The following is a 22,437-nucleotide window of genomic DNA, read 5'->3' on the forward strand; positions in this document are numbered from 1 at the left end:
GCCCAGAAAGGAAAGACATTGTTAAAATAGTCCATGCTTCGAGAATACTTTTTGTGCGAAAAACAAACAAACAAAAATAACGACTGTATTCAACAATTTCTTCACGTCTGTGTCAGTCTCATACGCTGTTGATGTAGTTAATACGGTGCGGTGCTTCCGGGTTACGTCAGAGCCACCCCAGCACGCTGGCTTACCATTGGCCAATGCTGTTCACGTGAGCAATACGGCACATGCGTGTGATGCTGACGCAGCAACGTAAACTGCGTAGGAGACTGACACAGACGAGAAGAAATTGTTGAATAAAGTTGTTATTTTTGTTAGTTTTTTTGCGCACAAAAAGTATTCTCATCGCTTCATAAAATTAAAGTTTGAACCACTGGAGTCAGTAGCTATGTTTCCAACCAAAGTAATTTATGCGCAAAAATGCAATATCTCATAAAACATTTGCGAATAAAGCACCGTTTCCATCCAGTGAGTCGAAGAGAACATTATCGTCACTTCCTGATAAACTACTGCTAAAAAATCACTAAGAAACATAGGAGAAGCCACCATATATAATCATTTTCGTATATAATAAATGATTTGCGTCTCAGAGAAACTTGTGCCTCTCAATAAACGTGTTGTCTTGCTTTCAGAGGCAGATGTGCTGTTTGGGAACGCAGTCGTGTAAGACCGTTCTAGGAGGGAAATATACCGAGCATCTTTGACAACAGACTTCTGAAAGACCAAAACTTTCAAAAAAACATTTCAGATGCTGTGAAAACAAGATTTTCCCGCTGGTTAGTACAGTTATGCTGTTACATCGCGAAAATCACATGATTTTCTTTATGCGCATCAAGGAATTTATTCGGTAAATGCATTTTCATCGTAGTTTATGTGCATGTTTTCGTATCGGATCGAAAATGTATCCGACTCAAATGAGCGCCTACGTTTTTAATGCGCATTTTTTGAATTTATGCGCATCTTGGCGTTTCCGTTCAGCATTTTTTGATGCAATATCCCAAAATGCGCATAAAAATAGGTGGATGGAAACATAGCTAGTGTCTTATGGGTTTGGAACCACATGAGGGTGAGTAATTAATGACAGAATACAAATTTTTGGGTGAACTAAGCCTTTACCATGAGTAGTTAGTATGTTACTACCTTGAAAGCGATAGAAGTATTTCTTTTGATATTTGACGATAATTGCGCTCTGCTCTCATCCAGGTTACGTCTTCATGAAGTAACGGCGCGCGACCAAGTAGAGTCAGCATAGCTTGCAGCGCCATCTGTTGGTGAAAATTAGGGGTGCTCCGATTGATCGGCAACCGATCTCGATCGGTCGATAATCGCTTTGGGATGATTAATCGGCGGTCTCCAAAAAGGCCGATCGCATGAACCGATCGCATGCTGACGACACATAAAACCCGTGCCTGCCGTGAGAGCTAGGGCATGATATGCAGCGACACGGTCTCGTTCTCTTTCCAGCGCGGGTAAAATAATTATAATGTATAATTTATATACAATTATAATGTATAATGTAGTGCACTAAAATCGAGCTGCACAGTTGACACAGGATTTGCCACTTTGCACAATCGAGGCAGTGTCGCATCGTCACTAAAGTTTATCATTTGCATTTATTTTTAAGTCTTGCCAGTGTTCAAACCGTTCAGCACTCGCGCGCACAGTCTGGAGAGACACACACACACACACACACACGCCATCTCACAAAAAGCTTGCGAGTACAAATTGCGCTGAAATGGTCAGATACACACAAATGTATGTACAAAATGACCGTCTTGACGAGTGTGCACGTAAACCCCGTCGTGACTCGCGAGTGAATGTTTGTGCAACTGCATGTAACCGTATCCGTGTTCGCTCTTAAAGTGACAGCTGTCGAATAAACTGCTGCTGTCTCTGAGTTTCTCTTTGTCTTGTGTTGTTTGATGAACCTTTATGACACTCACTGCTCTTGAATGACTAACTTTTGCAACCTTAAGTGTAAGGATTAATCTAATTTAATTTATTCAGGGAAGACCAATATTAATTTACATTTGAATTCTTATTAAATGTCTTTAGGATTTCTTACCTCAATACTAATGTTAGACCTACCTGAAAAATTGTTTTTAAAAACAAAAATGCACTGCATGATCAAATATTTAGGTGAGATAATTATATACATTCATTTGGGAAAGATGGCCTACAGTAGCCTTAAGTTATCTCATTTTCTAAAATAAACACTTGGTGGTTCTTCAAGATCTTGACTCAGTTAATTTAGAGTTAGTTTCATTTCTACAAATGGTGCAAAATGCTGATCGGAGCATCTCTAGTGAAAATAATCACTTCATGATTGCTTTATAACCAGTAGGCTGCTGTATGTTGGTCTGATTTTGCAACGTTGTTGTTTTGAACGTGCTTTAAAACGGGGACATATCTGGGGACAGCTCTAGTCGGGGACAGAACACCAAAAACACGTTGTCTGGTCACCTTAAGACTGAAATTATCTATAGAACAAATTTGAGCGGAGTCTGTAGATTAAGGGATTTGGGCAGAATTAATTGCAGCTGTTTTGCCACTTGTTGGCTTTATGATGACAGTCTTGCTGAAGGGAGTTTTTTCCTGCATTGCTGCTAAGGGAAAAAGAAAACACCCAGACCCATTTCTCTCCTTTCCTCAGGTCACACTTTATCAGTCCTCCTCACAAGCTTCCTGCCTCCCCCCTCACCGTGGGATCCGGTGAATCAGAGTGCCTGAGCCAAAGGTTAGCATCCAGAGTCCAGACAAAGGAAGACGAGGATATGACTCATCAACCTTTTTTAACAGCCTTCTAACGTCTGCTTTTTTACTCCGACTCAGTGTTGTTGAGTGAAACAGACAAGGCTTTTTTAACACGTTCCTGACTTTTATTGTGTTTTATAATCGAGGTGGAGTGATTTATGATTGATTTAATCTCTGCCACAAATAGAAAGTGGTACCGTACATGCTCATAAGTACCGCCTATTGAAATGTCCTTGAGAGAGAACAGTGTGAATCCTTTGTGGATTTGTACACTCTGTGATGAGAGTTTGTCCTATCATCACACCCACCCATCAGGCTCCACCCCTTCATGAAATGTAGCAGCCCTCTGTTCCTGGGTTTGGCCGTATGCCACTCGTAGCCTTGAGATTCCTCGTAGGCCACTGTTCTCAAGTGCTATCTCTCTTTAGGACACGCAGTCAGAAATGTTTATAGAAAGCGTTCTCTCAGTCTCACTTCCGAAAGTTATGCCACCCCTGCCGAACAAGCTTTGCCCCACCCGCACGGATTTTCTCCCAGGCCCACCCTGGTGGAGTCCTCGACTGTTGCTAGTTCCCTCGTGCGGACCGCATTTTCAACAGCTTTCCCTCAATGGATCGAGGCTTCTAAAAATAGTATTGTCATTCATTGCATATGCTCTCTGTTACAGCTTATCATGATGTGCAATTCTGCAATATTCCCATGTGTTTCGACTCTGAATGCTAATTTTCAAATGGAACAAAGATTTGTTTTTATTCAGTCACTGACTTTTTTGTTCCAACGCAGTGGTTTTAAGAGTCTATGAGCGGGGTCATGGCCTTGTCTGGAAATGTCAGGGTGATTCAGTCTCAGGCTGCTGAAAAATGCTCTTTGTCACACAAAAAAAAGACCATCATCCTCCCTGCAAATATCAGCCATGTCTTTTGTTCATCATATTTAGAGGTGGACATTACCCATTTAGTTTTGTAAGATTTAAATTACCGGTTGCCTTTGCATTTAGGCACAATGCTAGTATAATAATAATTAAATAATAATAATAATAATAATAAATATTAATAATTTGTATGAATGTGCACTCTGAACGCTGAAACACGGGCTACTAAAGCCCTAAGAATTTACAATTATTCAATTTACAATAGTGTTCTCCTTATAATTTAATTCCAGGCATTACTGCTCACTTTCAAACCCATAGTTTCACTTTTTTTGGGTGGTCTGGAAGGCGTGATGTTCTAGCATTAACCAATCAGAGCTCAGGTATCGTCCAAAATGCCGCAATAACCAATCAGAAAAAAATAAACTTTTTTTTTTTAAAGTCAAGGCCATCATTGTTTTCTTGATTGATTGTCGCTGTCATGTTCAATTACTCGTGCTCATCCTAGGGCTGCACAATTAATCGAATTTGTAATTGTGATTACAATTACGGATGCCACAATTACGTAATCGTTCAATAAAATTTAATCGCAATTACAAAAAAAGTCTGCTTATATTATTCTGTGTACTTAATGTTTTTTTTCTTTCTACAGATTATCTTAAGTTTTTCCCCATTGTTTTAATTTTTATTTTTAATATAACATTATAAGACTATGCATATTTTTACTTTTTTTATTTAAAGAAACCAAACCAATGTATATTTGACTTTTGAGGCTTAATGCTATAGAATAGTCGTATTTAATAATTGCAATTACAATTTCAAGGGAATAATCGACAATTATGATTTTTTGTCATAATCGTGCAGCCCTAGCTCATCACTATTATCATTATCATGATAGTTGTGCCTGAAGTGTCAGTAATGGTATATATTAGGGTGCTGATCCACTTGTCCGTGCAACACTTCTGTCGCGCCGCACTCCACTTTATTCCTATGGATGACGTCAAGCGACTTTAACGCGCACGCAAAGCATTCCGGGAAGGCGGCGCTGCATTTGAACAAATGCCGCGCATCAAAAAGCTGGCCCAACTTTATGCAAATTAATCCGTTGAACGCGACGCGATTATCGAATCGAAGTAGAGCAAATGGAGACGGAGGGAAGTCTCTCGCCGGTCCTTTGTTTTTCATTCCCCGCTGGCTCAAACGCACACCCATAGCGGTAAACTTGAGGAACGCCCATCAACATACACATGAAGGGAAGCGTCACAACACCACGCTTCAGTCGTGCCGCGAAAGTGGATCTGTATCGTCACACACATACATGCAAATGAATGGCCAGAATGCATTAAAAGTTTCCTGTTGAAAACTGTGCCGTGTAACTGGCCCCTAAGTTAATAACTAATGATTTTTACTACGAAAATGATTTTTTTTGTGACATATTTTTTTCTATCGTGCTGAATCAGTGCTGAACTTACTTAAACTGGACAGTGACTTTCTTCTAGAGCTGCTGTACAGCCATTATTTTCCTATTAAAGCTATTTGCACTTAGTGTAAGACACTCTAATATTTAAAAAATGGTGACTTGACTTGACATACTGCAATATACACATGTAGCAAAATCTCTAACGATAGACATTTTATACCGTATTACTTTAATTTTAAAGGGTTAGTTCACCCATAAATGATAATTCTGTCATTAATTATACACTCTCATGTCGTTCCAAACCCACAAGACCCGTTCATCTTCGGAACATAAATGAAGATATTTTTGATGAAATCTGAGAGCTCTCTGACCCCCCCATAGACAGCAATTTAATTAAATACTTTCAAGGCCCAGAAAGGAAAGACATCGTTAAAATAGTCCATGCTTCGAGAATACTTTTTGTGCGAAAAACAAACAAAAATAACGACTGTATTCAACAATTTCTTCACGTCTGTGTCAGTCTCATACGCTGTTGACGTAGTAGATACAGTGCGGCGCTTCCGAGTTACGTCGGAGCCGTATATATAATTTATATATATATATATATATATATATATATATATATATATATATATATATATATATATATATATATATATATATATATATATATATATATATATATATATATATATATATATATATATATATATATATATATATATTTATATATATATATATATATATATAAATAATAATTATTATTATGTAAAAATATAGTCTAGTCTTTTTGTTATTTAATGTATTTTACACATTATTAATTAATTACACTGAGGTTAGATCAAATTCTTGGTGAATTAAAGAGGTATTTTTCCATTAACCATTAACTTTTTTTTCTCTGCTTGTTTTCTCAGATGAAGGACTGGTGTCGTCTGCTGCTCTTGGCTGGAACTGCTGCTGTTTTGCATGCAGCCTAAACAGCACCCATGCACACTATGGCAACAATCGGTCCATGCTCAGATGCAGAGGACCTGTTGGCTTCCATCCACCTCGAGAGATATCTGGACCACTTCCGTCAGGCAGGCTTTCTTCTCGCCCGAGACTTCTGTCATGTGGACAATGTCGCTCTGAACAGGGTGGGAGTCTCTGCCACCGGCCACAGGAAGCGTATCCTCAAACTGGTCGAGCACATTCAGCTGATCTGTCAACATCAAAGGAAAGAGCCCTTGCTAGATCGCTGTAATTCAGAGTCCGCTATTCACGAGGTGACCCCTGCCAATGTGGAGCCTCGTTCTCCTTCAAGACATCCTGGCAACTCTTTAGAAACCTTACGTAACAGCTCTGCCCCGAATCTTTGTGCACAAGTGAAGCGCTCATTCTCCGAGCGTACCACCGGTGTTGTAAAGCCTGTACCAAAACCAAGAACTGTCTTCCACAAACTAAGAGCCGAGACATTTTCTTTACCAACACAACATGAAGTGCAACCTCGTCGAAAGTCATCTCAGGATCCACTTCTAATAGTTGCAGAAGATTCATCCTCTACTGTGTCCAGTACAGACACTGTTGAAACATTTACTTGTGAACCAGGTTTGAGTATTACCAATTCAACCCCAGAGACTGGTGGACCGTTACCCCCGGTGCCCCCTAGGTTAAATCGAGGAATTCCCCCATCCACATTCAGGAAAATGTCAGACCAGGAGCGTCTCAGTACCCCACCGCTCTGCACCCCACCTGACTCCCCCTCTAGTTATCAATGCTCTCCCTTCACCAACACACCTGGTTCACCTCCAAGTCCTCCCTGCTCAGGGCTAGAGATGGTCTCTAATGAAATCTACTGTGGCACTTTATCAGGCACTCCACGTGTGTTTTGGGGTCGCTCTTTACCCGTTCCTCCTCCACGGCAGGAGGTCAGCCCATCCACTGAAAATCATAGGTAAACCGTTAAATCTTCTTTGGAATGAATTTTTTTTTTTTTTGCTGAGCATACCATACCATTTAATTTAAAAGATTATTTTTGATTCTTATGACTATCCCTCCTCAACTAATTAAACGTTCTCATCCTATAGCACTTTAGAAAACTCCAACTCAACTGAAACACCCAAAAGAACGTCTGGTAGGTTTATTAACACACTAAGTTTTATGATTTACTCGCCTGAAATTTGTTCCTAACATGTATGACTTTCTTACATATCTTTTTTTCTGAACAATTATATTGTGAAAAATGTATGTGAAGAATCTCTCCCTCTCTCCACTGACATGGTTCCAGTGCAGGTTCCTGGGTTGTGTCCGTTCTCGAACCATTCTGTGCATTTCTACTGCAGAAAAGGAGGTTCCGGTGTTGTGCCGAATCTTTTTGACTCACCGAATTATGTGACCGTAGTAGGCGCTTTATTGAGCTAATCCTAATCCAAATCCTAATTTTAACCCTACCATCACTACATTTTGTGTACGGTCCCATAAATCATTGGGTCACAGAATGATTGGCCGGTGTTGTGCCGAATTTTAACTCTGCCAAATTATTACCCCCATCTTTGAGGCCACTACCTGCCTCCGGGATGTGCAAGGTTTTTTTTTTTTTAGACTGGTTATAGCCTTGTTATAGTCACATAAACAACACATTGCAGCATTACATTCCTCAAGTCTTTAGAAATACGAGGCCAATTCGCGTCAGGTTCCAGTTCGCAGAACAGGCTTTGGCTCAAGAAGAGTTCGCGAGTGGAGTAACATCTCACATCAAGAACGGACAAATCTGCTGCAGTCCATGAGGATGAGATGCTCTGTAGTATTTAAAGCAGCTACACCAGATACTGACTGCTATTTTTGATATTAGACAACCCCCTGCCCCTTCCATGTTCAGGGACTCATTATTCAATTTTTGTTCCTCAGATGTCTGAAATGTATTCAGTTTATGTCTCAGTTGTTCAATCATTTTATGTTCATACAAATATTTACACATAATAAGACATTTGCTGGGGAATATATATATATATATATATATATATATATATATATACTTAAATAATATATATAATACATACATAAAGACATACATCAGTACATACACACATCCATCTATCCATACATGCATACATGTATGCATGCATGCATACACACACACACACACACACACACACACACACACACACACACACACACACACACACACACACACACACACACACACACACACATACATACATACATACACTCACACACTTACATGCATTCACACATACATACATACACACATGCATTCACACATACATCAATCAATACATACACACATGCATCTATTCATACATACACGCATACATACATACATGTATGCATGCATACATACACACGCATACATGCATACACACACATGCATACATACATACATACATACGCATACACACACACACACACACACACACACACACACACACACACACACACACACACACACACACACACACACACACACACACACACACACACACATTCATATGCATACATACTTACATGCATTCACACATACATACATACATACGCATACATACACACACACACTTACATGCATTCACACATACATACATACACACATACATGCATACATACATCCATCAATACATACACACATCCATCTATCCATACATACACGCATACATACATACATACATACATACATACACACGCATACATACATACATACATACATACATGCATACATACGCATACATACACTTGCATATATACATACATGTGCATGCATACATACATACAGTACATGCATACATACACGCATACATGGATGCATACATGCACACATACATACATACATACACTTGCATATATACCTACATGTGCATGCATACATACATACAGTACATCCATACATACACGCATACATGGATGCATACATGCACACATACATACATACATACATGCATGCAAAACTTGGTTGGTAAGAATTTCTTTTGTTGACCGAAATGAATTCAGCAAGGACACATTAAATCAATCATAAGTGACCGTAAAGTCATTAATAATATTACAAAAGATTTGTATTTCAAATAAATGCTGTTCATTTGAACTTTCTATTTATCAAATAATTAATTTATTTTAATATGAATGTGTTTATCTTTTTCTACTATTTTCTGTTTTCTGTTCTGTTTCAACTGGCACAGCATCTGCTGAGGACGAAGATGAAATGATCAACCCATACTGTGAAACTGTTTTCCACAGCAAGCGACAATATCAGCATTCAGAGGTGAGAAACTTGAAGTGAGCAAACTTAATTTTGAGTGCATTTTCATTTTATGTACTCAGATAGGTGTCATTTATTTATGGTTAAATATGTTTAGGTCGAGAGGACCAAATTTGAGGAAAAGAATGCAAATAAAGAAGATAAAACAAGAGACCATGGGTAAGTCCAATTTTTTCCACAAGAGCTTAAATTGACTGTTTCCGCAAAAGCCAGCAGAATGTTTGGTATGCCCAGTGTTATATCCAGCTGGTAATCACTTAGTGACGCTGAAAACAAAGCAATCTGGGATAAAGTGATAATGTGATCTGGGATAAATGTGATAAACATTAATGTACTGACATTTGGTCAGAAGCGATGATTTATAGTTTAAAAGGTGTTAGTGTTTTTCTCACACACCTTTCTTTCAGAATTTTAATATATATATTACTAATAAATAAATTACTTATATATATATATACACTATATATATATATATATATATATATATATAATTATAAAAAAAAAAATATATATATATATATATATATATATATATTTTTTTTATTTTTTTATTTTTATAATTTTATATATATATATATATATATATGTATATATATATATATATAGTGTATATATATAAGTAATTTATTGAGGAAAAAAAAAGTTATTTATAGAATTTTTTTCAAGAAAACAATCAGTAAGTCAGTGGGATAAAATAAATGTTTTAAAATGTAATAAAAAAACATAAGACAATCTTGTTTCTTCAGAAGTAGTGATTGGGCAAAAACTTTTTGGTATATGTATACCTGGACAGAGTTGTATTTTGGTATATGTATACCTGGACAATTTTTACAGCTGAGGCCTGTGCATTGTTTTTAGCTGTAGAACAAATAGAAAAGGAACAACAAGGTCATTTCTTAATATGTACAGACTCTAAATCTTGTCTACAAGCAATTGAGTACCTGAAGACTGACCATCCTACAACTGTCAGTACAGTAGGAAAAGTGGACTACTTAAAGAAGCATGGTTTTAATATAGTTTTTTTTGGATACTGGGCCATATGGGACTGGTTGGGAATAAAATGCTGAGGAAGCCCTTCAGCTGTGAATGACAGAATGTCAATTATCAACATCTGATGTTAAACCCATACTGACTTTGTATATTTCCAAAAAGTGGCATAAATAACAAAATCTTATATGAATTGAATCCAGTTATAAATGAAAGGCCTAACCATTATTTAGACATGACCAGACTGTATATACAAGATGCTGAGGCCTTCTGGAAGGAATAAAGAAGGAATATTCAGAAGGAATAAAGGCCTTCTGAAGTGAATCGATGGGTTTTTTTAAGAAAAATATCCATATTTAACACGTTTTAAAGTAAAATATCTACCTTCTGGCGCACCGCCTTCAGTGTAGCGCCTCTCGCAGTTCAAAGCGATTACGCTATGTCCGACGTCATTGTCGCGCCAGTCACGCCTTTTTGCATAGTAATATTACTCTACAGTACATATTTTAAACCACCTCCTCCACCTCCCACAGGCAGAACAGTCACTCGTGGCTCAAGCGTCTTGATTCTCCAGGCTACTGCACTGTGGGTGAACCCACACCGGCCTCCCACTCGTTCTCCCTCCCTCATAACCTCGGCACCAATGAAGCAGATGAGGACAACATCATCTCTCCCTACGCCAGCTTCACCTCGCTGTCCGAGCGGGTAGCACCTATCCTCAGCGGCTGGCTGGACAAGCTCTCTCCTCAAGGGTACGCCCCATCGGGGCTGCTACTCTCCTCTCATCTCTGCGTCTCCTGCACGCTCCTCAATGGCTGTTTCTGCTCCCTGTCTGTCCTCTCCGGCCGGTTTGTCATTACTTCACGTGTTGTGTGTCCTGCTGTCTCCTGTCCTCTGCTTGACATCTTCCAGTGTCTAGATTCACTTCCTCCTTAAACAATTTCAGAAATGTAATCTTTGCAATGTAGTCGTTTTCCTCTGACATCATATTTGTACCTCTGTTATAGAAACTATGTGTTCCAGAAACGATATGTGAAGTTTGACGGGAAGAACTTGATGTACTATGGTAGTGAAAAGGTATGATTGCAAATGAACAGACTCAATGTCATGATGACCTTGTATTATTAAAGGGATCATATCATACATTCATCATTCAGAACCGCTATTAATATCAAGGTTTTTACACCCGAACAATCATAATATACTCTACCGTTTAAAAGTCTTATATGCTCACCAAGGCTGCATTTATTTGGTCAAAAATACTGAAAAAAACATTTATTTAAAATAGAACTCTTTTGTACCATTATAAATGTCTTTACTGTCCCTTTTGATCAATTTAATGCTTTCTCAGTGAATAAAACTATTAATTTCTTTTTAAAAATCTGACCCCAAACTTTGAACGCTAGTGTTTTTCCACCCTCTCTCTGAATTGCTTTGATGTAAACACAGTCTTTGCATGTGTGTGGGCACTTTTCTGCAGGTTTACTGTCAAATATAGTTCTCTTACGAGAGGTTCTCTCGTATTGCGTAAGTTCCTTACGCTACGGGAAAGTATTCTTTCTTCGAGATTTCTGAAAAACCCAAAATTATCCTTAATTTTGTAACATTGTCAACGCAGTGCGGCAGCCTGGCAGACCATAGCAGGCTATTCCAGCGTGCTATTGGCTGCTCTGCTGGCAACTGCAGCAGCCTATCGGTGAGCCCGCGTGACGTGGCGACCAATGAGGGCGCTTCGCGCCCACCTGGCTTCATTTGCCTACAGGTGGGGCGTGGCCACGTGTATATAAGCAGGGCTCACGGGCTGCATATTCGATTTTCTTTTCTTCAGCGAAGCCCTTCGCATCGCTGGATCTGGAACCCGCCGCCGTGACCGCGCAGACAAGCAAGCAGAGGACAGCGCCTGAGGAAGCCGGCAGCATCGCGCCACCTTCAGCCTTCCGTGCCTGCTCTGCTATCCGGCAGCCCCATATCCTTTTACGCTCAAAGTGTTGTCGCCGCTGCGTCACACTTTTCACAAAAAGAGCCGAGCGTTGATACAAATGTCTCGTTCCACCTGCGGCTCGTGTCACGCGCAGCTCAGCTCCGGGGACCGCCATGTGATCTGCGCTCTCTGCCTGGGCCGTGATCACGCCGCCGCCGCACTCCACGCTGGCGGATGCCAAGAGTGCGAAGAACTGACGATGTCGACCCTGCGGGCTCGACTCGTCCTGTTCGAAGATGATATCCCTCCAGTCCCTGCCACGCCGCGCAAGGAGAAGCGCCGCTCGCAGCGGACTCCGGAGCTCGCAGAGAGAAGCTCGCCGGAACCTTTCCCGCCCGCTTCACTCTCGCCTTCCCCGCCCCCACCCCAGGCCGCCATTTCTGTTGCCGCCTCCGGGGATGAGGCGGATGCGGCCGCGGAACGCGCCGACAGCTGCTCCATCATGGCTTCCGACAGCGAGGACTGGTCTTCCGCGTCCTCTTCAGTCCGGGGCTCCGGACGCTCTCGAGCGGGTGAGGACGCCGAACTCTTGCGCCTTCTCACCCGGGCTGTCGAGCAGCTAGGCCTCGAATGGGCCCCGCCCAAGGTGGCAGCGCCGAACCGACTTGACGGATGCTTCCTAAACAGTCGCCGCCGTGCGCCCACCTCCAGGACTGCACCCTTTTTGCCGGAGCTTCACGAGGAGCTCGCAAAGTCCTGGAATGCGCCATTCTCCGCGAGGGTCTCGTCTCAGGCTTCTTCGACGCTCTCACAAGTTGACGGCGCGGCCGAGAAAGGCTACAACGCTATCCCTCCGGTGGAAGAGGCGGTCGCAGCGCACCTTTGCCCGCCTTCTGGTTGGCGCTCAAAGGCTGCCCTCCCGTCTAAGGCCTGCAGAGTGACGTCATCGCTGATCGGCCGCGCTTTCGCTGCCTCCGGTCAAGCTGCGTCCGCTCTGCACTCTATGGCCGTGCTGCAAATCCTCCAAGCTAATCTCCTCCGCGACATGGACGAGAAATGCTGTGACGCTGAGTTAATCACGGATTTGCGAAGCGCGACGGATCTCTCCCTTCGCGCCACCAAGACCGCAGCACAGGCCCTCGGACGCTCTATGGCCTCCCTCACGGTAGCTGAGCGCCACCTCTGGCTCACGCTCGCGGACATGCGAGAAACAGAGCGCGCGGCCTTCCTAAACGCCCCGCTCTCTCCGTCTGGGCTTTTCGGACCAGCGGTCAAGGGGATCGTCGACCGTTTCTCCGAAGTGCAGAAAACGACGCAGGCCATGAACCTTTTCCTGCCTCGACGCCCCGGCGCTAGCAATAGCTCCGCTGCTCGCCGTCCTCGTGACCACCCAGCAACGAGCTCCGCGCAGCGCCCAGCGCGGCCCCCTTCGTCTCAGAGAAGACCGAGCGGCCGCCCCAGATCGCGCTCTTCCAGCCGTGGTAAGCCGCCTCCACCTCGGGGCCCCCGGCCTAGGATCACGCTGAAGCCCGAGCCTCCAAAGTCCTCCTAGCAAGAGGCGAGAAACGACGGTTAAGTCCCGCCGCGGCCGGACCACCGTCAAAACTCTTTTTCCTGTCAGCCCCCACCACTGTGGCTGCTGCAGATGGATTTCACGCAGCCAACGAGCCGGCAAAAATGCCTTCTCGCCTGTCAATAACCGCCGTTTTTACGGCGAACCAGAGAAATCACAAAAGTTGCATTATTTCTGGTCGCACGGCTCGCGCCGTATGTGTTTCAAATGCAGTAAATGTGCCCACTTTTCTGTGTTCACCCCTGCACACAAGCACTATAAACCCTGTGTCCCCCACTCACATAAAGCGGCCACCGGCCGCTCGAGTGCTAGAGTTAGGTCACGTGTCCGCTTGTTTGCGTCCACGACTAACCACCACACGCGCTGTCACACAGCCACTCTTAACCGGTCATGTTCCACGCGTAAGAGTTGTGCCCGCTCAAACGCGCTCACACATTTTCGCGAACATTATGCCTCAGGCGCCACGCGCCACGCCACACACCATTTATTTTCCGCCCAGGGTGGCCGGAGCGATGAGTGTAGGGCCGCACACAAGCCACTCCCCGCTCGAAGCGGCAGAGATGCAGTGTGTAGGGCGGCCAGCCATCGCGAGCGATCGGCTGGCCCACAGCACAGAGAGCGCGCGCACTGCGCCCGCCCCTCCTATACGGGCCGTCAAACCCGCGAAGCGCGGCGTTTCGAGCCCGGAGGCCGTTCTATCCCGTGTGGCGCACGCGAGAGCGTGGGAAGCCATTCCAGGTGTATCAGAATGGGTGCTGAAAACAGTGAAGCACGGCTACACTCTGCAGTTCGCTCGCCGCCCTCCGCGCTTCTGTGCGCGTACAGAGACGAGAGTGAGCGAGGAAGTAGCACATCTACTTCGAGCAGAAATAGCCACGCTGCTGTGCAAAGGGGCTATAGAACCGGTTCCCCACTCTATGAGCGAGTCAGGCTTTTACAGCCGGTATTTTCTCGTGCCAAAAAGGGATGGGTCGCTCAGACCGATTCTGGATCTGAGGCGTCTGAACAAAGCTCTTATGAAAAGATCGTTCAAGATGCTCACGACCAAGCAGATCCTCGCGCATATTCGCCCGAGAGACTGGCTAATCTCCCTAGATTTGAAAGATGCATATTTTCAAATCAAGATAACGCCGCGTCACAGGCCATTCTTACGATTCGCCTTCGACGGCCAGGCTTATCAATACACCGTCCTTCCGTTCGGCCTGTCACTAGCACCCCGTACATTTACGAAGTGCATGGACGCGGCCCTCGCTCCTCTGAGAAATCGAGGGATGCGAGTATTGAACTATCTGGACGATTGGCTCATCCTGGCGCAGTCGGAGGCCGAGCTCCTCGCCCACAGGGCAATGCTGCTCAGCCATCTGGACAGCCTAGGGCTCACGGTCAATTGGACCAAGAGCTCATTAGTGCCCACGCAATCAACCTCATTTCTGGGTTTGAATCTGGACACTGTGGCAATGTCAGCCCGCCTGTCACCCCATCGCGCGCGCCAAGTTCGGCGCATGGCTGCGTACTTTCGGCCAGGCAAAATCGCACCTCTCAAGCTGTTTCAGAGGATGCTGGGACGTATGGCCTCAGCTGCAGCTGTGCTCCAGCTGGGCTTAATGCGCATGCGCCCGCTGCAATGCTGGTTAAACGCCCGAGTGCCTCACAGGGCCTGGGCGTCCGGTGGCTTCAGGATCAGAGTGACTCAGGGCTGCGTGTCAGCCCTAGAGCCCTGGTTAGTAGCCGACTGGTACCAGAGGGGAGTGACGATGGGAGCCATCTCACACCGCAAGGTCATCTCGACGGACGCCTCCACCACGGGTTGGGGCGCCGTTTTCGAGGGCAGATCAGCCTCGGGCCTTTGGTCGAGCGAGGAAAAACTCCTACACATAAACTGTTTGGAGATGATAGCGGTAGAGAACGCGCTCAAGCAGTTTCTCCCGCTTATACGAGGACACCATGTGTTAGTCCGGTCGGACAACACCACAGTGGTGTCCTACGTGAACCGGCAGGGCGGTGTCAGGTCCAGAGGTCTGGGCAATCTGACAGAACGCCTGCTCGTGTGGGCACACAGCTCGCTGCGCTCGTTGAGAGCTGCGCACGTGCCGGGCCACCTCAATGTGGGCCCGGACAAGCTGTCCAGGGGCCTCATTCTCCCAGGAGAATGGTCCCTGCACCCCCAGACAGTCCAGCTGGTATGGCGCCTGTTCGGCAGAGCGGAGCTCGACCTCTTTGCAACAAAAGAGAACGCCCGCTGCCCGACGTTTCTGTCCAAAAGCGAGGATGCGCTGTCCCAAACTTGGCCCAGCCTCCCGCTGTATGCTTTCCCGCCGATCTCCCTATTGCCCCAGGTCATAGCGAAAATCAGGGAAACGCGCCGTCCGGTGCTCCTTATAGCACCGCGCTGGGAGAACCAGATTTGGTACCCAGAGCTGGTGAAGCTGTCGCACTCACCCCCCTGGCCAGTTCCGCTGAGAGCAGACCTTCTCTCTCAAGCAGGAGGCTCAGTTTGGCATCCCCATCCAGAGCGATGGTCTCTGCATGTATGGGTGACCAACGGATACCCGTTGACCTGCCCGAAGGGGTTATGAACACGATTTCACACTCTAGAGCCCCCTCGACGAGGCGGTTATATAGTTCTAAGTGGTCGGTGTTCACTGAGTGGTGTGTTTCCAAGGGATTGGACCCACAGCAATGTGGGGTCCAGCGGGTGCTCTCCTTCCTCCAAGAGCTTTTGGAATTGGGCAGGTCCCCTTCCACGCTCAAAGTGTATGTGGCGGCTATAGCAGCGTTCGCTCAGACGACGCTAGGTAGCACGCTAGGAAGGAACGAGCTCATCGTCCGTTTCCTCAGAGGAGCCAGACGGATGAATCCCCCGCGGCCCCCGTCGGTTCCTATATGGGATCTGGCCTTGGTCCTAGAGGCCCTGAAGGCTCATCCCTTTGAACCGCTCGAGACTGTGGAACCAAGGTTCCTTTCGCTGAAAACCACGTTTCTGATAGCTCTGGCTTCAGTGAAACGCGTGGGGGATCTACACGCGCTCTCAGTGAGCCCGACGTGTATGGAGTTCGGTCCTAATGACTCTAAGGTCATTCTCAGACCGAGGCATGGTTATGTCCCCAAAGCGATCGGCACTCCCTTCAGGGCGCAGATTATCTCCCTCTCGGCTCTGCCAGCATCCGATGAGGGGGACGGTGGCAATTTCCTCTGCCCTGTCAGGGCATTGAGGGTTTATGTCACACGCTCCGCCGCCTTCAGGCGTTCTGAGCAGCTATTTGTTTCGTTTGGTGGGCGCACTAAAGGTCTCGCCTCCTCGAAACAGACCCTGTCCAGGTGGATAGTGGACGCGATTGCAACTGCATACGCTTCCAAACACCTGCAGTGCCCGCTAGGTGTCAGAGCACACTCCACCAGAGGCATGGCCTCTTCGTGGGCTTGGGCCAGAGGGATTTCCATCCACGATATCTGTATGGCGGCAGGCTGGGCCTCCCCGTCTACGTTCGTGAGATTTTACAATCTGGAAGTTCCTGCCTTACAGGCGAAAGTGTTATCAGTTCAATAGGGCAGTTGGTTCTGCCCAGTGATTCTGCGCAGACATAGCTCACATACTGGTAGTAAGTTCGGTACTAGGCTCATGTGAATTTGAAGGAGACCGGCGGTGCCGTTCCCTCATTTACGAGACGAGCTGTTGTGAGTTTGAAGGTGACCGGCGGTGCCGTTACCTCACTCATATAACAAGATATTGTGAATTTGAAGGCGACCGGCGTTGCCGCTCCCTCATTCATGAGACAAGGTGTGGTGAATTTGAAGGAGACCGGCAGGTGCCGTTCCCTCATTCATGGGACAGGGTGTTGTAACCACCCGTCGTAAACCACCCGTCAGTTCGAATGAAGTGTCTGTATATGTGGTGGCCCGTTTTTTCTTTACCGGCCACCCTGCCCGAGCAGTGTTATGGTCCCCGGTTCCCTGGGATACATATGCTGTATGCGAGGCGCGCACGGCGTTGACAATATGTTCCCGTAGCGTAAGGAACTTACGCAATACGAGAGAACCTCTCGTAAGAGAACGATACTCGGTTACTTAACGTAACCTCGGTTCTCTCTAGAAGAGGGAACGAGTATTGCGTTCCTTGCCGTGCGCCCCGCTGGCTTTTACGCTTCAGAACTAAGAAAACCGAATATGCAGCCCGTGAGCCCTGCTTATATACACGTGGCCACGCCCCACCTGTAGGCAAATGAAGCCAGGTGGGCGCGAAGCGCCCTCATTGGTCGCCACGTCACGCGGGCTCACCGATAGGCTGCTGCAGTTGCCAGCAGAGCAGCCAATAGCACGCTGGAATAGCCTGCTATGGTCTGCCAGGCTGCCGCACTGCGTTGACAATGTTACAAAATTAAGGATAATTTTGGGTTTTTCAGAAATCTCGAAGAAAGAATACTTTCCCGTAGCGTAAGGAACTTACGCAATACTCGTTCCCTCTTCTAGAGAGAACCGAGGTTACGTTAAGTAACCGAGTATCGTTTTTAACCGCCCTTCTGAGCATTGAATAGTGTGTTACACAGCTGAACAACACTGAATGGATGTTGTTGACATTTAAAGGCCCTTTCACACCAAACGCAGAACAGGAAAGGACGAATGGTCTATTTACACTAAGAGCGAAACCTATATTCATTGAGCTGAATGAAAAACAAATTGCCAGAACAATTGACGGTGGTGATTGACAAACAAATTCATGTGCGTGTTAAACCTTTCAGCTCAGCTGGTCTGGTAAAAGTTACACTGTTTAATCATTTAAGGTTTGCAAGTTAGATTCAATAAATAATTTTTGGGCTGGGTAGAATGTTTTGTGTTCCCACATTTACAGTACAGTACAATCATCTGATTCATCATGATATATGACCCCTTTAAGCACTTCACGCTGCCTGAAGACCTTCACAATATAAACAATTCCTACATTCCATTGTGTTTTTCTGCAGACGTCACATATGTTGGTACACTGACTGTTATTCTTAACACAAATGGTCTCTTTCTCCCAGGATGCTTATCCCAAAGGTGTGATTCCCTTAGCTGCCATACAGATGGCCCGTGTAGCCAAAGACAATAAATTTGAGGTTGTGACAAATCACAGGACGTTTGTGTTCCGAGCTGATAATGATGGTAAGCACAGCATTTTTAGCAGACCACTTCCTTTTTCTACATTTACATTTATGCATTTGGCAGACGCCCTTAGCGACTGCATTCAAGGTATTCAGTTAATGCATTTCCTGGGAATCGAACCCATGACCTTGCCGTTGCTCTATTGCTTGAGCTACAAAAATGCTTGTTTGCAAAAAACAGCAATTCTTGTAATTTTTTACAATTTTGGTCACACTATATATTTGGTGTCCTTAACTATTATGTACATACAATGTACTTGTTGTGTTCATATTGTATTGCAAAAACTGCTATTGAGGTGGGAAACGGGTAAGGTTGGGACATGTTTGGTGGTATGGGTAGGTTAAGGACTAAGGGAAAGCTCAACAGTGATTGACTACAGCTGAAATTACATGCAGGCATTTTTAAAAATATAACTAAAAACATGTATGCACACAGTAAGTGCATTGTATCAAATTATTAATGTAAATGTTATTACATAAGCCGCGTTTCCACCGAAAATTACTCGGAACAATTTGTCCCAGGAACTTTTTTTTCCTGCAGACCTGTTGCTGTCTGCATTTCCCATCGCGGCCTAAATTACCGGGAAGATTAGGCAAAAGTCTGGTGTCATAGGACTGCACATGACTTTTCAGTTCCCACTGGATTTTGTCCTACGCATTTAAGCTTAATAAAGCCTGAACCTCGTTGTTGGTCCATCGTCATATTTTTAAAACTCCATTGTTGATTTGAATAGCAAACATCTATTACTGCACGCATCGCAATAGACTTTTAAAAAGGGTGGTTGAAATAAAATGCTTTGTGGAGTCAACCAATCAAAATGCTGAGTGGACTCAACAAATCAGCATGTTCAGTGCCCAAGTCCCACCCCCAAAAGTTCCTGAAATTTGAAAAAGTACTACCTTGCGATAAGGGACTTTCTGAGGGGGACATTTTTACCTGGAACTTCATTTAGATCTGGTCCCTGTGGTCGAAACACACAGAGTACCACCCCAAAATTCCTAGTTCCTGGGAAAAGTTCCTGCAGTGGAAACGCGGCTATAGTAGTTCAAGACGCATATAAAGTGGCTGATGATATAGAATTGGAATGGATCTTTAGAAAAGTGTTTTACTGCTTATTGGAAATTTAACTAGGGCAAAAGAAACCTAATGATCCTTCTTTATGTCTTATTGTAGTCCAGAGGAGCAAATGGTGCTGCATGTTGCAGGAGCGGGTCAAAGAACAGCTGGTTTTTGGCCGTCCACGTTTTGGCCCTGGCAGTCACTGCCAAAAGAGCGGCTTCTTGGAGCTCAAAGGAACCAAGTCAAAGATCTACGGCGCAATTATAATGGAGCAGATCTGGTTGTACAAGAGCGAGCAGGTGATTAGTAAATCACGTTATAGTTAATAGTGTTATGGCCATACTACTCTAGATTTAGGACCAGTGATTTGGTTTACCTCTTTCTTCTCTCAATGGGACGCAGTTTGAGTGTTTGAAAAGAATTCTGAACTTCCTACCTATAGCATATGTACAATGCATTCAAACATAGTCTTAAATTGTTTGCATCATGGAGGTGTGATTGCTAATCCTTACATTAAGGCTGACCCCTTGTGATATCTGTTTTACAGTGCTTTAAAAATGGGATTGGAATTACTGTAGTTGAGGCCAGAGGTGCTACAATTCGTGATGGGAAGGGCAAGAGCTTTGATCTCATTACACCGTATAAAACCTTCAGGTAAACAGGTCACGCTATGCTTCTGTTAAGTAGCTTGTATGTGTTTACCCTCTTAAGTAATTTTCAACACTGCAAAAACATTGTTTAATCAGTAATTTGGCCAATGGGGGTCGCAAAATAAACGTAATCTATATTCTCTTAAAAAAAGTCATATTCTCATGTTTTGATTCTCTAAATGTATAATTTTTGAGGACATTTAAATATTTTTTCAGACAAATATTTAAGAAAAAAGGAAGACTAAAGATTATCATGTAATACAGAAAAATATTTAATATATTTTTGTTTGTATTCTAACATTTAGTTTTCATCTTTATACACTACCGTTCAAAAGATTAAAAAAAAATGTTTTTGAAGAAATCCTCTTCTGGTCACCAAGGCTGCAATTGATCCAAAATACAGTTAATCAGTAATAATGTGAAATAATTATTGCAATATAAAATAACTGTTTTCTATTTTAATATATTCTAAAATATGATTTATTCCTGTGATGCAAAGCTGAATTTTCAGCATCATTACTCCAATCTTCAGCGTCACATGATCCGTTGAAAACCGCTACTCCGCTACTCAATATTTTAGTGAAAACAGCGATACAAATTCTTTGATAAATAGAAACTTTTGAACAGTAGTGTATATTTTGTAATACACACACATACACACATACACACAAGCACACACACATGTCTGGTTCACTGTCTTTGTGGGGACTCTCCATAGACGTAATGGTGTTTATACTGTACAAATTGTATATTCTATCCCCTTACACTGACCCTACTCCTAACCCTACCCATCACACAAAACGTTCTGAATTTTTACATTTTCAAAAAAACTCATTTTGTATGATTTATAAGCTTGTTTCCTCATGACACGAGTCCCCATGAGTCTGTGTGTATTCAGGTTGAATTCCCAACTAGGATAGAAAAACAAACGCACACAAACACACACTCGTTATAGAAATAGTCAATTTGATCGGTTACATTTTACTGCAGACTTAAAGAAAGCAGTGAAGTCATTCAGAGGTCTGCTCCCACAAAGTAACCGTGCCAGACTAGAGACAATTAATAGGATCCTTGAAGGCAGAGCATTAAGAGGGTTTTGTGCACACTTGCAGCTTTACGGCAGAGTCGGAACGAGAGAAGAAGGACTGGATGGAGGCCGTCCAGGAATCTATAGCAGAAACACTATCTGATTATGAGGTGGCAGAGAAGATCTGGTCCAACAGGTCCAACAAGATCTGCGCAGACTGCAAAGCCATCAATCCAGACTGGGCATCCATTAATCTCTGTGTGGTCATCTGCAAGAATTGCGCAGGTGTGTGTGTGTGTGACTGATATGGTGGTGTATTATCAGCATGTTGGCTTTTATAATTTAAATTTATAAAGCCCAGTAAATTCTGCTGAATTAGACTAGAAATTCATTAAAAGAGTCGGTGTGAGATATATTTAGCATTTTCCAAATAGTGCCGGCTAATGGCAGTGCAGAATCTTGGTTGATACAGATGGTACTAAGAGTTTCTAAGCTCATTTGAGAGTTCATATGAGGTAAACTGCAGATAAATGTGGCTAAGAGGCACCATATCAGGATGTCTTAATGGGACAAACAGAATGAATGGTGCACGGAGAGTGATGTGGTGCCTCTTTTGTTCTGTCTGCCTGCAGGCCAGCATCGAAGTCTTGGCACAATGGTGTCGAAAGTGCAAAGTCTGAAACTGGACACCAGCGTGTGGAGCAATGAGATTGTTCAGGTACGTTTTTTTTCTGTGAAAAGATCCTTATATTCCAGTTATCAGGACTCTCTGTGATTTTACTACACTGTA

At 44.1% G+C, this 22,437-nt stretch overlaps 1 protein-coding gene across 4 annotated transcripts in view; it reads left to right on the forward strand.

The window, feature by feature from the left end:
* Positions 1-22,437, forward strand: part of arap3 (ArfGAP with RhoGAP domain, ankyrin repeat and PH domain 3) — a 54,722-nt gene that overhangs the window by 12,657 nt on the left and 19,628 nt on the right. For 3 of the 4 annotated variants that reach the window (XM_079838695.1, XM_079838692.1, XM_079838694.1), the window contains exons 2-12: positions 5,960-6,978; positions 7,112-7,158; positions 9,212-9,294; positions 9,389-9,450; positions 10,812-11,030; positions 11,286-11,355; positions 18,791-18,911; positions 20,085-20,269; positions 20,518-20,624; positions 21,733-21,932; positions 22,280-22,365. In XM_079838695.1, coding sequence (XP_079694821.1) covers positions 6,032-6,978; positions 7,112-7,158; positions 9,212-9,294; positions 9,389-9,450; positions 10,812-11,030; positions 11,286-11,355; positions 18,791-18,911; positions 20,085-20,269; positions 20,518-20,624; positions 21,733-21,932; positions 22,280-22,365 — 2,127 coding nt within the window. In that variant the 5' untranslated portion in view covers positions 5,960-6,031. Of the gene's footprint in view, positions 1-2,656; positions 2,741-5,959; positions 6,979-7,111; positions 7,159-9,211; positions 9,295-9,388; positions 9,451-10,811; positions 11,031-11,285; positions 11,356-18,790; positions 18,912-20,084; positions 20,270-20,517; positions 20,625-21,732; positions 21,933-22,279; positions 22,366-22,437 lie in introns of all 4 variants that reach the window. The other variant, XM_079838693.1, reaches the window with a different exon arrangement.

The sequence above is a fragment of the Gobio gobio genome (genome assembly GCF_949357685.1).
Source record: "Gobio gobio genome assembly, chromosome: 16".
NCBI lineage: Eukaryota > Metazoa > Chordata > Actinopteri > Cypriniformes > Gobionidae > Gobio > Gobio gobio.